This window comes from Plectropomus leopardus, chromosome 19 (genome assembly GCF_026936395.1).
Source record: "Plectropomus leopardus strain MGB_pleo_1.0 chromosome 19, ASM2693639v1, whole genome shotgun sequence".
In the NCBI taxonomy this organism is placed as follows: domain Eukaryota; kingdom Metazoa; phylum Chordata; class Actinopteri; order Perciformes; family Serranidae; genus Plectropomus; species Plectropomus leopardus.
In genome coordinates, this window is record NC_142194.1 from 10100888 (window position 1) to 10115000 (window position 14113).

The 14113-nt window shown below is 40.1% G+C and overlaps 1 protein-coding gene across 3 annotated transcripts in view; it reads right to left on the reverse strand.

Annotated features, from left to right (window-relative positions):
* Positions 1–14113, reverse strand: part of dock1 (dedicator of cytokinesis 1) — a 243654-nt gene that overhangs the window by 162644 nt on the left and 66897 nt on the right. For all 3 annotated transcript variants that reach the window (XM_042508037.2, XM_088070341.1, XM_088070340.1), the window contains exons 19-23: positions 11840–11937; positions 8763–8852; positions 6042–6142; positions 5805–5933; positions 3005–3113 (exon numbers count right to left, since the gene is read on the reverse strand). In XM_042508037.2, coding sequence (XP_042363971.1) covers positions 3005–3113; positions 5805–5933; positions 6042–6142; positions 8763–8852; positions 11840–11937 — 527 coding nt within the window. The remainder of the gene's footprint in view (positions 1–3004; positions 3114–5804; positions 5934–6041; positions 6143–8762; positions 8853–11839; positions 11938–14113) is intronic.

Sequence of the window (14113 nt, forward strand, 5' to 3'; positions counted from 1 at the left end):
AAGACTTTAAAGGATCTGCGGGAACCCTGTCAATAGAAGTTTTTTAGTACTTATGCATAACTCAATACCCTCACATCTCTCTGCAGACAGAAAGGGGTAGGGAGACTGAAAGTTGGATTTCAAAAGTTGCTGTTCGACTTTGATTCAATTAGAAATCCCGGCTCTGCTCAACTGCATCTGTTTACTCCTTGAAGAAGCAATTTTAACAGAACCTCTTTTTTTACTTTGTTCTCAGCAACAACTTAATTCCCACCTGTTGTGCAGGGATGTGATGTGTGGAGTGTCAAAACAAGTCTCAGAGGAGCTCTGCCTCCTGCTCCTGTCCCAGAAGCATGCATTCATTTGTGTTTGTGTTTGTGTGTGTGTGTGTGTGTGTGTGTGTGTGTGTGTGTGTGTGTGTGTGTGAGACTGTGTGACTGTGTGTTTATCAAAGTTTTCCACCCATGTGTTTGTGTGTGTCGGTCTGTCCAGATGTTCATCAGGATTCAGACTTGAGGTATGATGGGACTGCTCATTAGCTTCCACCTGTCACAGTGCTTTCACAAGGGCGGACTTGGGAAGGAACCAGGATTCCTCGCTTTCGTGCCCGTTCCTCAAGATCAGTTTTTAATTTACTGACAGTAAAGCTAATATCTCACCCAATTACACAGCAACTGACTCCTAATTGACTCCTGAGCTTCTCCTATGGTTGAGCGTGCACATGGATCTACTGTAGGTGTGCCAAGGTGCATGCTCACTGTGATTATGTTATCTCTAAAAGCATAGGTGTGTGCACATCAACGTGTGTGCGCACGTGTGGTTTCGAGTGCTTCTGCAAAATAAATATATGCTTGCTTCGTATCTGGAGTCACTGAGTTTTGGGTCAAGGACAATGAAATGCAAACACAATGGAAAAGAGCTTAAAGGCGCAAGGAGCAAGGCATTGAAATAAATACCTTGAGGAGCAGCTAAAGGCCAGAGGAGCCCCAGGCCACAGGACAGTCAAGGTCAGAGAGAAACAGAGAGAGAGGAAAAGCACAAACACACATATACAGATATACACACACACACACACACACACACACATATAAGTACAGACAGACAAAAGAAAACAACACAGAACAAATATACATCATGTGTGGATGCTAGAAAAATCCGGAAGGTTAGGGCTGCACAGAAAAGCCTTGAATGATTCAATGTTTGATTTTTGTTGCTGCAGATGCTTTTTGGTCAATAACTACAAAAATTTTGAGGTTCCAGACTAGCCCTAATCTTCAAGGAATATTTCAATAGTTTGGTAAATACACTTACTCACTTTCTTGGTGAGATTTCGATGAGAAGATCGATACAGCGCTCATAAATGTGCGGTAAATACTGTATGAATCTACAGCCAGTAGACATTAGTAGTTCTTAACCTTAGAATTAGGTCCATATGGTGTTTTATATATGTTACAAGTTAAGTAATGAGCGAATAAGCAGTATAACGTTCTGAAACAAGTGGCATCAGAGCCATTGCTCAGGTCTAGACTGTGCAATCCACTTACTCATCCTAGTTTGAGATGAAAAACTCCCTTGACATCATGAAATGAAAAAACAATTTCTTGGTTGAAAAAAGAAAAACTAACCAATTACAGCCACAAGCAGGACTAACACTGTAGTCAAGCAGTGCAACGGAATCAATGAGGAGTGTTAACAACAATGGCGAGTGTTACAGACAAGACTAGTCTCAAGGCTGTTCAGAATCGGCATGTCTTCTCAATATCACCTAACATCGTAGTTTGTTCTACTTTGCTTAGCTCAACTCTTAAAACCCCAGCAAAACCAGTATCTTGGCATTGCTACACATGAAATTATATTGATGTCTAATGATTGGTTAGGGAAAACTGAATGTCCTCGATAAAAATCAGTTGTGTGTGGATGCCCAATAGACACAGGCCGCATTTACACTGCCTGTTCAAGGCGGGAATATCACACCGTTATGCCTCCTCGCCGTTCTGTAAATGACGTACAGTCGCGGAAAGGGGGGACAGACTTGCCTCTAGGCCAGGATAGGAAGTAGTAACAGCACCATAATGACCTTTGTGTAAAACAGAAGGCCAGAAAGACATGATCCTGGGCATCACGGGTGTAACGTTTTGACGACATGTTTATTTGTGCAACCCACCGTGGGAGATTCAAAAGCAGCTGTTAACATAACGAATAATTCCAAGAAGAAATATTTTGGGGTTTGTTGCAGCCCTATAGTGCGGTTTCTGTGTAAAAGCGGCTAAAGTGTTAGACTGGAAGCCAAGCTACGTATTGGTATTTTGCAGGCTTACTTTCAATTTCAATCCAACCTGCAAAAAATGGTGACGGGGAATAAGGTTTAGCTAACATTATCAACACATTATTTGTGGTTTAACAATCTAGTAAAGTAGAAATTTGTGTGTGCGATGAGCAGGTGCGCTGAATGGATGGAGCTATTTTGCATATTCATAGATCCATACATCCTACATGAGTAAAAGTTACATCTGAACCATTTTGGACATGAAGTGATTTTTTTCAAGGTAAAAAAAATACATTTGCAATTTAAAGAACAGAGATGAGCTTTTTTGGGTTTAATAGATGCCCAGAGAGTACCTATAGGAGATGCTCTATAATATACATAGTTTTTTGGGTTTTTTTTATGTGCAGCCCTAACAAGGTCACATAAAGAGCAAATGACAGTAAAGATCAGGAAAATCTGCACAGAGAGATGTGACAAAGGAGGAGAAAACAGATAAAGACTGTCAGTAAGAAGAGGCATCACATTAACAACACACAGAGCCCAAACATTAATTTCTCATAAGCTGCTGTATTAGTTACATCTAACAAGACAGATGCATCTCCAATTACAGAGCATGTCATCCAAGAGAAGTCACAGCAGATTTATTTACTACTCACACAACAGCAGTTATTTACTATTCACGCAGCGGCAGCATTTTTCTTGGCACTGAGTTAGTTTGAGCGATAGTGTGCAGTTGGACTTGTGTGATAGTCGGCCTACCTTCACCATGCCAGTGTTCTCTGAATTACTGTTCATCATGTCATTAAAGGATGTGAAAAGGTTCCTCAAGGACTCCATGAAGTCGGCCTCTCCTTTGTTCTCATAGAGCCTGGGAGGAGATGAAGTAGAGAATTACATTGGCAGATGATCACAAGGCTGTTGTTTGTTTCATCCCTGTGTAAACAGCCCCACCCGCACTGGAAATAACAAGAGTTTGATGCTTCCCTGTTAAATCATTAAAAGCAGCCAGCAGAATGGCCCGTGTGTGTTATCAATGCAAATATTACTGGATCAGAGCCACAGACATCACTCTTGCTGCCAGCCAGATTAGCATTTAAAACAACATGACAAGACCCTGAAGCACCTGCCTGCTGTCATGTGGAAACAAAATTTCAGAAAAATTAATGATCTATGCTAATGGCTCTCCTCGAATACTATGCGAGGAACAGAAAGCAAATGTCATGTAAGGGTTTAGTGGCGTTACTTTCTAATCATTTCTAATAATGTCTGGGATGTAGTATTACTGATGTCTCATCTGTTACTTTGGTGGTGTGGAGCAAATGCTGCCCAGCGACTGCAGCGAGTAAAAGCCAGTGATCACAGAACAATTGCAGAAAAGACTTCCCCCAATTTCTAAGTGCATGGGGAACACAAAGCAGGGTTTCCTCCATAATCCCCCAAAAATGCAAATGCATTTTATCCCACTTGCAGAGCCCATAAATCTCCACAAACTGGGTATTAGCTGAGCCACGTTGCGCTCCCTGCAAGGTAATTAAGTGTGTCAAGCACTCAGATTTAATGAATTAAAAATTAGGATTTGTGAGAGAAATTGAAAATGTTTGAAAACACACACTGGAGCAGAAGGAGCCAGGTCAAAGAGGGGTGAAGTGTTTAGATTGCTCCACCGCATCAGATTTCACTGGCTTTCTTCCAGAGAGGAGGGTTTTGTGGTGCTACAATCTCTCATGGGGCTGCGGGTATTACATGGTCCAGGATAGTCACTGTTGAGGGCTTACAGAAATCATAGGATTAGAGGCATCCGTCTCAGAGCTCCCACAACAACAATTACTTAAAGCTGCTTCTCACCTGCAGCACCAGGGCGCAGAGTGAGCTCCTGACAGCAACACCAGTCTCAAGTCACAGGGGGGAAGTGTGTGATTAGGGCATCTCCTCTGCCGTTTCACAAAAAATGTTCCACTGGCTCGCAATGAAAAGCCGAACAGGTGCTGATGTAGCCTTGGCACCTTCTAGTCAGAGCTGCAGGAAGGGTTTCAACAAACGCAGCTTCACAGCTTTGAAGAATTTCTAACTCTGAGTCTAACCTGGCAACAACAGCACTGATACTGGCAACCAACCAAAGCGAGTGATTCATTGACAACACACAGACAGGAGGTCCACTTTAAGGTTTAGCTGTCGTTCATCCTGCGACAGAAACAACTTGACACACACTGTGAACATGGACAGCTCTACATGAGAGTGACACTGCTGTAGTGTGATATGTGAGGTAAAGGACGAAGCGTCCTCCAGACATTGGATGGAAAACCAATCAAACTCTGCACACTCAATTAGACCGGGATCATACATCAGCCCTTCAGCCGCCAACAGCTTCATTCTGCGGCTCTACAACATTATCATCCATCTAACATCTCCACAGCCAATTATAAACACATCCGTATAAATTACCTCACCATAAAGACTATTCACTTTTACCAGTTTCAACTTCATTCCACAGCAGTGGCATACTGCGGAGAACACTGCACATAATATTGATTTTCTATTATGAAAGCTAATGAAACAAAGTCTGATCTAAGAAACAACTAGAGCAAGAAAGAAATGCAAACTACTAGTAAGAAATCAACAAGTGATGCATGAAAATATTTATAGAAACAACCAAAAAATATTGTGTGAAATGGTGGGGATCATACGTTGGTTGCGTGTGTGTGTGTGCATGAGAGAGTGTGTGTATCTGCCTGTCCACAGATAATCTCACAAACTACTGGATCAATCAGCCTGATATTTTTTGTGCACAATTATGACAACTATGCTCAAGAATCTCTTGTGGTTGTAATGATTAATAAATTGTTGAACAACTGTTTTAATTACTATTTTATGTGAAATTGGTCATGATACAAGATAAATAAATCCCCACTTTCGTTATCTTTCTGTACACTACAAACTCAATACTGTAAAAAAGCCAATTTATGAATGTCATAGATCAAAGATGTGTGGCTGTGTTTTAGTTATTAAAAATACATTAATCCTGATAATTAAATTGTATCTTCTGGAACACTCCGCGGTGCGTCTGCTGGTATAACAAGATTTGTCTGGAGTTGCTGGGTCAGCTCTGACCACCAGAATGCAGCCACCAGATGGAGATCTGAACTCGACTGAACGCAATTTTCTTGTTTCCTTTTTTTAATAACAATGTGCACACAGTGCTGGTACAGAAAAAGCCACTGAATACACGCCTCCACTCACATGGTCGGTCTGCTGTTTCATCTTTGCAGCCTCGGTTTGAAAATGTGATCTCATATCTGTTATTTAATAGCTTCGGTACTTTCAGTACTATGAAACGATTAATTAAAGACGCTCGTATCATTTTAAATAGGGTATCAAGAAAGCATAGGTACTTTTGATGGCCTTAGTGTGCATAATGAAAGTAGGACTGCATGCATGTGTGCAAATATAGACGTGTTGTATATGAAATATTTCTGTATGACAATAAATGTATCCAAATTATTATTAATGTACTGGCCTTTGTCACACAATATGTACGTGTTGCATGTGCATCAGGACGTACTGGTTAAAGAGGACTCTAGAGCGGACGATGAATTTGAAGATGTACTCCAGAGCCTTCATGGCCTTTAGCAGCTGCTCCATCAGCTTCTCAGCGTTGTCCACATAGTTCTTCAGAACTTTGGTCAGCTTCCTACAAACACAATCATCAGAGTCTGTTAAATCTACTAATCACAATATGGGACATAATTTATTCCTGTAAATGTCCTTGGTCTGTTTGTACGGAGGGTAATTAACTCACGTGTACGCCAGTGTGGCGCTGAAATGCTTTCGAATGTAGGTCTCCAGAACAGGGTTGAAGTGCTGGAACTTTCTGTCAGCTATAAGCCCAATTATGAACACCTGTCAGAGAGCAAAGACATATTCATTAAGATGTGAACCACATGGCTCATAATGGAGAGCAGCAAAAACTGCCTGTCTTACTCAATATGCTGAAATAGATTGGGAAATTAAACAAGATTGCATTTGAGCAGAAAACCATTTTCTATCAAATCGCTAGCCTGCAGATAATCTCAGACCCCGACAACACAATTTCAACCTCCTTCCTCTGAACAAGAAAACTGTTCTTTTGAGATGTACCCCACAATGTTAGGCGATGACATGGTAGATAGGATTCTGCCAGACACTTTGTCGGCACTTTGGATACAAATACTTGGTTTAATACATAACAAAGGCCAATTTCTTTTTGCCTTCTCCGTGCTCCATCTTGCAGGAAAATGAGACCTTTAATGTTCAACAAACAGTCGAATGAAATGCTACCCGGGCGCTACAAATTCATGCAGATTAATGCAGCAGTGATACCACATAAGATGCGGCGTGTCTGCACTACCTCGTGTAAATTATGAGTCCAGCTCTTATTTACAAACAATAGCGAACAATTTATGTGCTGCATTACACACATTTTATATTGTTTGGGTTTGGTAATCTAGCACATGGGGTGTAAAATGAGACAATGACTGATGTGCTCATGTGTGACACAGAGTACCCCGAACAAATTTTAAGGTTGAAGCCCCAAAATTTAAATTTCACATAGATGTATACAATGTAGTAGGCAGATATAACATATACAGAGTAAAACAAGCCTCTTGGAACTATACCCTAAGTCAATTTGCATTTCCCTCGCTAGCGAAGGCATGATCCGCCCTGTTCTCCTTCTGATTGGCTTGTACGCATTGCCTTTGTTGGTTGGATTGGGTAGGTTTAAGCGGGAGGAGTGAAATTGGTTAGGGTCAAATGATGCATTTTTCTGTCACTTTACCTTTTCATACTTGCTTACTGCTGTTTACATTCTGTATATAATTATTATTTTCATTACATTTACTTTATTCCTGTTTACATGCAGTTTATGAATTTCCAATACTGTCTACATCAATTTATATTAATTTATTTATGTTTTAGACCCGTATTTGCACCATTTTAGCTCTACGATTCAGATGTTTTTTTCCTTGCATGATTTTATTTTTCAGAGATATTTAATGAGCACTATTGGTGAGTGCCTGAGGCTTAAGACTTTCATTGCCAACGACTGCTTCTCTGTAATTGTTAATTTATTTTAAATTTTGATGGTGAAAGAAAGACAGGACAGGCAGAGGAGAGAGAGGGGCTGACAGGCAGCAAAGGACTCAAGCCGTGTCTGCTCCAGTAAGAATTCAGATGTAATGGTACATGGTTTACCTAGTGAGTTATCAGGGGAACCCAACTGTTGAGAATTTAAAAGAAAAAATATTTGAACAATGTTTAAGTTTTAAAATTAGTGTTTAAGTGAGTTAGCATCCACACTAACTTAAAGGTCCAGTGTGAGGAATCTAGTGGTGAGGTTGCAGAACTGAAACTTCTCCCGTGTGACAAGCGTGTAAGAGAACTATGGTGGCCAAAACAAATCCACAAAAGGCCCCATCTACAGCCAGTGTTTGATTTTTCTACCCTGTTAAAAGGGTTTTTGGGGAAGTTTTTCCTTAGTGACTGTGAGGGTTCAGGGACAGAGGGATGTTGGATGGTGTAAAGCCATCTGGGGAAAATTGTGATTTTTGATAATGGACTTTATAAATAAAATGGACGTGACTTGACTATTCTGGGCTCCACATGTAGATATAAACAGTTCATTATAAGGTGATGAAAACAAAATGATTATTAGTTATGGGTAATTATGAACTCATGACAACACAGTTATGAATATTATATACCATTTCTACCAATATACATCTCCCTAAATCCCACACACTGGACCTTTAAGATGGAGAAATCGCAACTATTTTATAACCAGAAATGCATTCTAACATATTATTAAACGTACATGTCGACCACAATGTTAAGTTTTTTCTTTTTAAATCCAGTGTACTGAAGTACAGGGCTAGAACAACAAAAACATGTGACTATCCCAATCCTTGTGGACTGCACAGCAATGTTGCTAAGAGAAATGCAGGTAGGCGTCCCAGTTGAGGCATTTTTCTCTGAGGCGTACCCCTGGCACAAACTCAGCATTCTTGGGGGAAGTTAAAGTATGTACATTGCATACTTCTAAACACATCCTGTCACAAAACTAGCTTGTGCCTTTCTTCTCTTGCACATTAGAAACTTGTGCAGTCAATAACGACTCTTTACGATATAAATAAATAAAACGCACAGTGCATATGAAAAGATTAGAAGATTATTTTTAAGATGCTTTGATGGTTTACAGTTTTATCCCGAAACAAAACAAATGGATTTGTTACCCACTTAGTTTGGAGCAACAGCTTAAAACAGAATACAGGTTGTTGCAGACAAACGGGTTTCTCTTGAGAAATCAAAAGGGCTGACACAGAGCAAAGATGCCACTCAAAAGAAGTGTTTAGCATATGAAAGATCTGACAACATATTATATTTGCATCTGAGCTGTGAATGCATCTAAGTGTTTATCCCCACTGGCATGAAAACCTCTGCTGGTATGAATTCTTCTACTGTTGCTGTTTGCTTCTTTGCTTACCAAGGCATCGAACACCAGAGTATCAAAAGTGTCACTGTCAGAGTTCTCCATCATGATGTTGAAGAGTGCATCCAGTGTGTCTTGCAGAAACTGCAATAACAGATGCACAGCATGTTATGGCAGGCAAACAATGAAACATAGCACTAAAAAATGGATATGGAATGTCTCAGTCTCAAAGCAAAATGGCTTTTACTGCTCTTTAAATCAAACTGAGTCAAATTGATAGTCATTTCCTTCTTTTAGGAAAGACATTTCACATCCAGCTGGTGACATTAAAGTGAAAAATGACCTTAGGCCAAGTGAATTTATCTGTCATATCAAGAGGAACAAGACATAAAAATCCTGATAACAGAGTGAGATGTAATAAGACCCAATGAAATACATGATATCATTCAAATCAAGGATCTTTGACAGAGAGTGGAACCAGAAAATCTGTAGCACTAAGCTTTAACCTTGGCATTGAGGCTATCTGGTGAACAAATACATCCCCATGGGATCTGGATAAAACAGTTCAACTCATTATCTTAATACTGACATTAATTTTTTTTCAAAGTATTGTGTATCTTAAGACATGGCAAAAGTATGTTGTAGTTGATGTTCAGTGCAATAAATTCTGTTATAAAGACAAAAAATGTAAAACAAAACATTTTAAAGGAGCAGTATACAACTTTCAGGGCAGATCTATGAGTCAAAGTCTATCCTGAGATTTTCTGTACGTGGATTCTCAACATAGAGGTGGCTGAGCTGGCGGCTAATGGTGCTAACAGCGGTAACTGTGCTGAGAGAGCTGACGGTGTTAACAATGGGGGGGGAAACAAAGGGTGGGTGTTGTCAGTAACTGACAATAACCACTTTACGAACACAGTGCAGAGCCCAGGCGTCTGCAACCAGCTGTACTATCAAAAAAATCTGTCAGGAGCCACACAACATATTTGAGCCTTATAATGAAGGTAACACATCCTGATATGTCTAAATTAGTCTATCAACATTAGATCACTAAAAGTGAGCGTTTAAATGAGCATTTGAATGCACTAATGCAGTTGAAATGTCTGTCAGTACAATAAATGGAGAAGCTCGGATTACAATACACACAGAGAGAGTGCCTTTATTCTGCGCCCAGGACACGATTACTCTCCTCTTTACATAGCAAATAGCTGTGAACGCTTTTTTAAACCTAATTAATAATTTTGTGAATATTAAATCAGTGTTTGTTAGATATCACTGATTTGGAAAATGCTGTTCATTTTTTTTCCAACATGGTACTATATGACCCTCAGGCGAGGAATTCACTGAAAGATGATTAACAATAATATTGAATTCTTATCAAGTTCTAATCCCAAGTAATATGAATTCAAACATGTTGAATATGAGCCCAAGTAACATGTATGGTGTAACCTAATGAACTCCTGCTCTGACAGTGCTACTACATGTGTCACCCATTACACAACCTTTACAGCTGTTAACATGAGCCAATACAGTTGCAAAGAGACAGCAATAATTTCACTGTCAGCAGAACCTTCAGAAACACTAACTATATACACCCTCCTTCTCTGGGGAAACATGCTCCATTTACTCAGCCAATTCTGAGGCGATGTGAAAACAGATGTAAACGTGTCGGAAACAGAGCCATCACTCTATACTGTGCTTGCTCTGTCATCTCAGGATGGATGAGATTCATCACGCTCTCAACGAGAAGCAAACATGGTGTGCACTATGCAGAGTTTAAAGCACGATTCGATCTCACAAAGCAAGGCCAGACTGCATGACAGAGACGAGGGGGGAGTGACCTGTTCACACAGAAACAGGATCACATTTGGGAGATTAAATAAAGGGGGTATTATGATAAAAACACAGCTCTAAAACCTCCCAGGATTTATCTATGATCTAATCTTTATGCATAGTATCTAATGTACAGCAGACACCTATAAGAATGTACTGTATACCCCTGTTGATAAATTGTCTTTTAAATGCCAAGCTAAAAGTGTTATCTAATTGCACACCAGCAGCCTCAAGCGCTTTGGGGAGATTGAGTGCTAATGTGGTGGTAATAATAATAATCACACCCCTGTGGTTTAATGAACTGGTCCAGCTGTGGTTGACACATCTATCTGGTCTGATCAAAACTGTCTGGGTGAAGGACTTGTCAGATACGCTGCAATGTGCCTGACCCCCCAACTAGTCCGTGCTAAACTTTATCAAGAGAGTGATTTATTCATCTGCCCCACGCTGAGCTCTTAAGGGGCCTGCCTATTCTTCTGACAGCAGGTCATCGCCTGCCCTTCAGTACACCGTGTGGTTCTGTGTGCTCCATCCTCACTAGAAAAAAATAAAACAACTCAAAAAATTATCACCCTGTTCCCTCTGACAGGCAGTGAAATTATTTGTGAAACTGCTTCAGAGAAGCTGTAACTTTAAGGAGCACTAAGGTTTGTGACTGCATTGTTTATGTCACCAGCTGCTGAGACTTTTTATGTTTTGTGTTGTTAATCTGTATCCAGACAAACGGATGAGGTACATTTTCAAGGATAAAACTTAAAGTGAGTTGAGAACTCTACAATAAAAGGGCCTACATTGGTATTTTTGCTTACTGTGATATAATTTCTTTAGTATCTTTGAATGCTTCACATCCCTGAAATACTGAACCAAAAATTTCTAAATGTGGAAAAACATGAACAACATTTTTTAAACACGCCATAAGTTATATGAACTATGTACCTTATTTAGTTTTTTGAGATATGCTTATTTTTATGAGCAGAGTACAAAGAGGTTTGGATAGTTTCATTATTCATTTCTCTGGCGCCACCACACATACTTTAATGTAATGCAACGCAACGTAACGTCACCACAGCCATGATGCCACAGAAGCCTTAGCTTTCTGCTGCAAAAAGAATTATAGTTTTTGTTTTAGATTTATATATATTGGAACCTAAAAACAACGAACGTGGTCGTCCAAAAAGGGTCAATATCATTGGTTTTTGCTCCAGCTTTGTATGCAGACGACTATTGTGACTCATCATTAAAGCAAAGACAACAGATATGGGTAGTCAGCAGATTGCAGGATGACTTTCGTCTCTGACCTTGACAACCTCGCCACCTTCCACCTTCATCAGCTGACGAAGGTTCTGCTGCAGCAGGCTGGTGTTGGACCGCCACTTCAGCAGGCCGAGTAGGTCCACTGAAAAACACAAACAAACAAGTCATTACCAAAAAGCACAGCGTGAAGTTCGCCTTGCCATTGGTAATACAGCGTGAAGAGAGATGGAGAGGCAGACAGAAATGACAATTAAGGTTGAACATTTGAATTTAATGAGTGTTGTGAGGCCATTTGTTTAAGATGTTTCCCCCCTACACACACGTCGGTTTATAAATTTCCTAAACACAGCGTTAGTCATTCTATTAGATCTCTCACTTTAATCACGGAAAATGAATTTAGGCACAAGAGGATGAGTCATGATGTGATTAATCACGCTCAGGGGAGCGCTTGTTCAGACCACCTTTGGCAGATTATCAAATTGGGAGCTTTAAAAATGCACTCATGTCAATTTGTTATGGCATTGTGTATGCCAGCCCTGTGAACAACAGTCAGACCTTTTCTAAAGTTAAAAGACATTTGAATGATAATTGATAACCAACTAATCCTTCAAACTATAGTCCAGTCCGATTGAAAAGTATGAAGAGAAACTTGTTATAAGCCAAGCATGCATGGAAAAGGCAGCTGAATTCAGGGATCCATGGTTTTCAGATGAGCCCTGCCTGACTTCTTCCTGGGACCTTCACCTCGAGCTGCTCCCTCTTTCTGCTCGCCATGCCTGATTGGCTACAGGAGAGCCAATCAAGCATGGTGAGACAGTGATATATACCTATCATCTGCAGAGCTGACAACCTATTTGGGTTTAGTCACAAGACCCCGTCTAAACTACCAGGATCTCCCTCCACAAGGAGATATAGATTTGAAAATTGACAGTGTAGCAGCTCAGAGAGACAAATGTAATGAAATGAGAATAAATCAGGCAGCTTGGTCCCATCAGGGAGCTGCTGTTAGAGGCCACACCATCTGTAGCACATGGGACAGCGTGTGTGGGATCTAGTTTGCAAGGGAGTTACAAGAAGACAAATTATATCTGCTTAAGAATGGATGTCTTTGTCAAATATAAAAGCTGGCAGATGGAAAGTGCTGGAATAATTAATTCTGGGAGAATAGGTTACATTGTCACTGTAGTGCTAAAATGCAAAAGACTTTCACATTACCATTTGAATGTTTGTTTACAGTTCATCTTGCCTGACGAGAATTTTCTGTTCATTTTTTCAAGTAAAAACAACGACTAAGTAGTAGTCTTAATAGCTTGTTCTTTTTTGCTTTAATGGTAACAGCCTTGTTTTTGATTATAAAGTTGAAAAGTGCAGTTTTTTTAAACACAGTGATGTAAAAAAAGCTTAACACACAGTATAAACCTCACTTCTCTACTCAAACTATTTTAATGCAATATTTCCCCCCGACAGCTAAGGTAGGTAGAAACAAGATGTTCAAGGGGACCTATTATGCCTACGTTATGCCGATCGATAGATCGATAGATCGATCGATAGATAGATAGATAGATAGATAGATAGATAGATAGATAGATTTTAAAGACTTAATTGGTGATTTTTCCCTGTAGAAATGTACCGCTGGGACTTCAGGAGGGCAGCTTAAAGTGCTAAAACAGAGACAGAGGGTGAATTCTGAGCACAGACAGTGCAAGGAAAATAAAGTGGGTGTTTTTCTTTTCAACATTAAAGCATGTAAACATGCTCTAGTAAAGACAAGCATGAACCTGAAAATTTGCGTAATAGGTCCCCTTTAACACACTGCTCACCAGGTAAGGCCCCCTCCCAGCTCTGCTGTCATTAGATCTCTGCTTCTCCTCCAGCCTCCGTTCAGTGAAGCACTCTGCAAATACCCAGGGAAGAGCCAGCAGCCACTTCACACAAGCTCCCAGAGCTGGGAGACCGCATGCATAAATCTAGCTTAATTAAAAAGAGTGTTTCATCTCAGATGTGGGGATCAGGGATGAGGTGTCATGTGTATGAAGCAAGCAGTCTGTTGCAAGGAGCATTCAAGGGCCGTTTTTTTTTTTTTACTGCCATCCCTGAGTAAGTCTCCAGGAGAAAGTCTGGTGAGGAACCAGTTACCCTGAGGTGAATATAAATTGAGCAATGATGGACAGTGTAGACACACTTAGCACTGCAACTAATGATTATTTTCATCATTGGTTAATATGTTGTTGTTGTTGTTATTTTCGTAATTTTGCAATTAATCAATTGTTAACTTGTTTTGTAAATAACAAAAAAACATCTCAAAATCCACAGAGCCC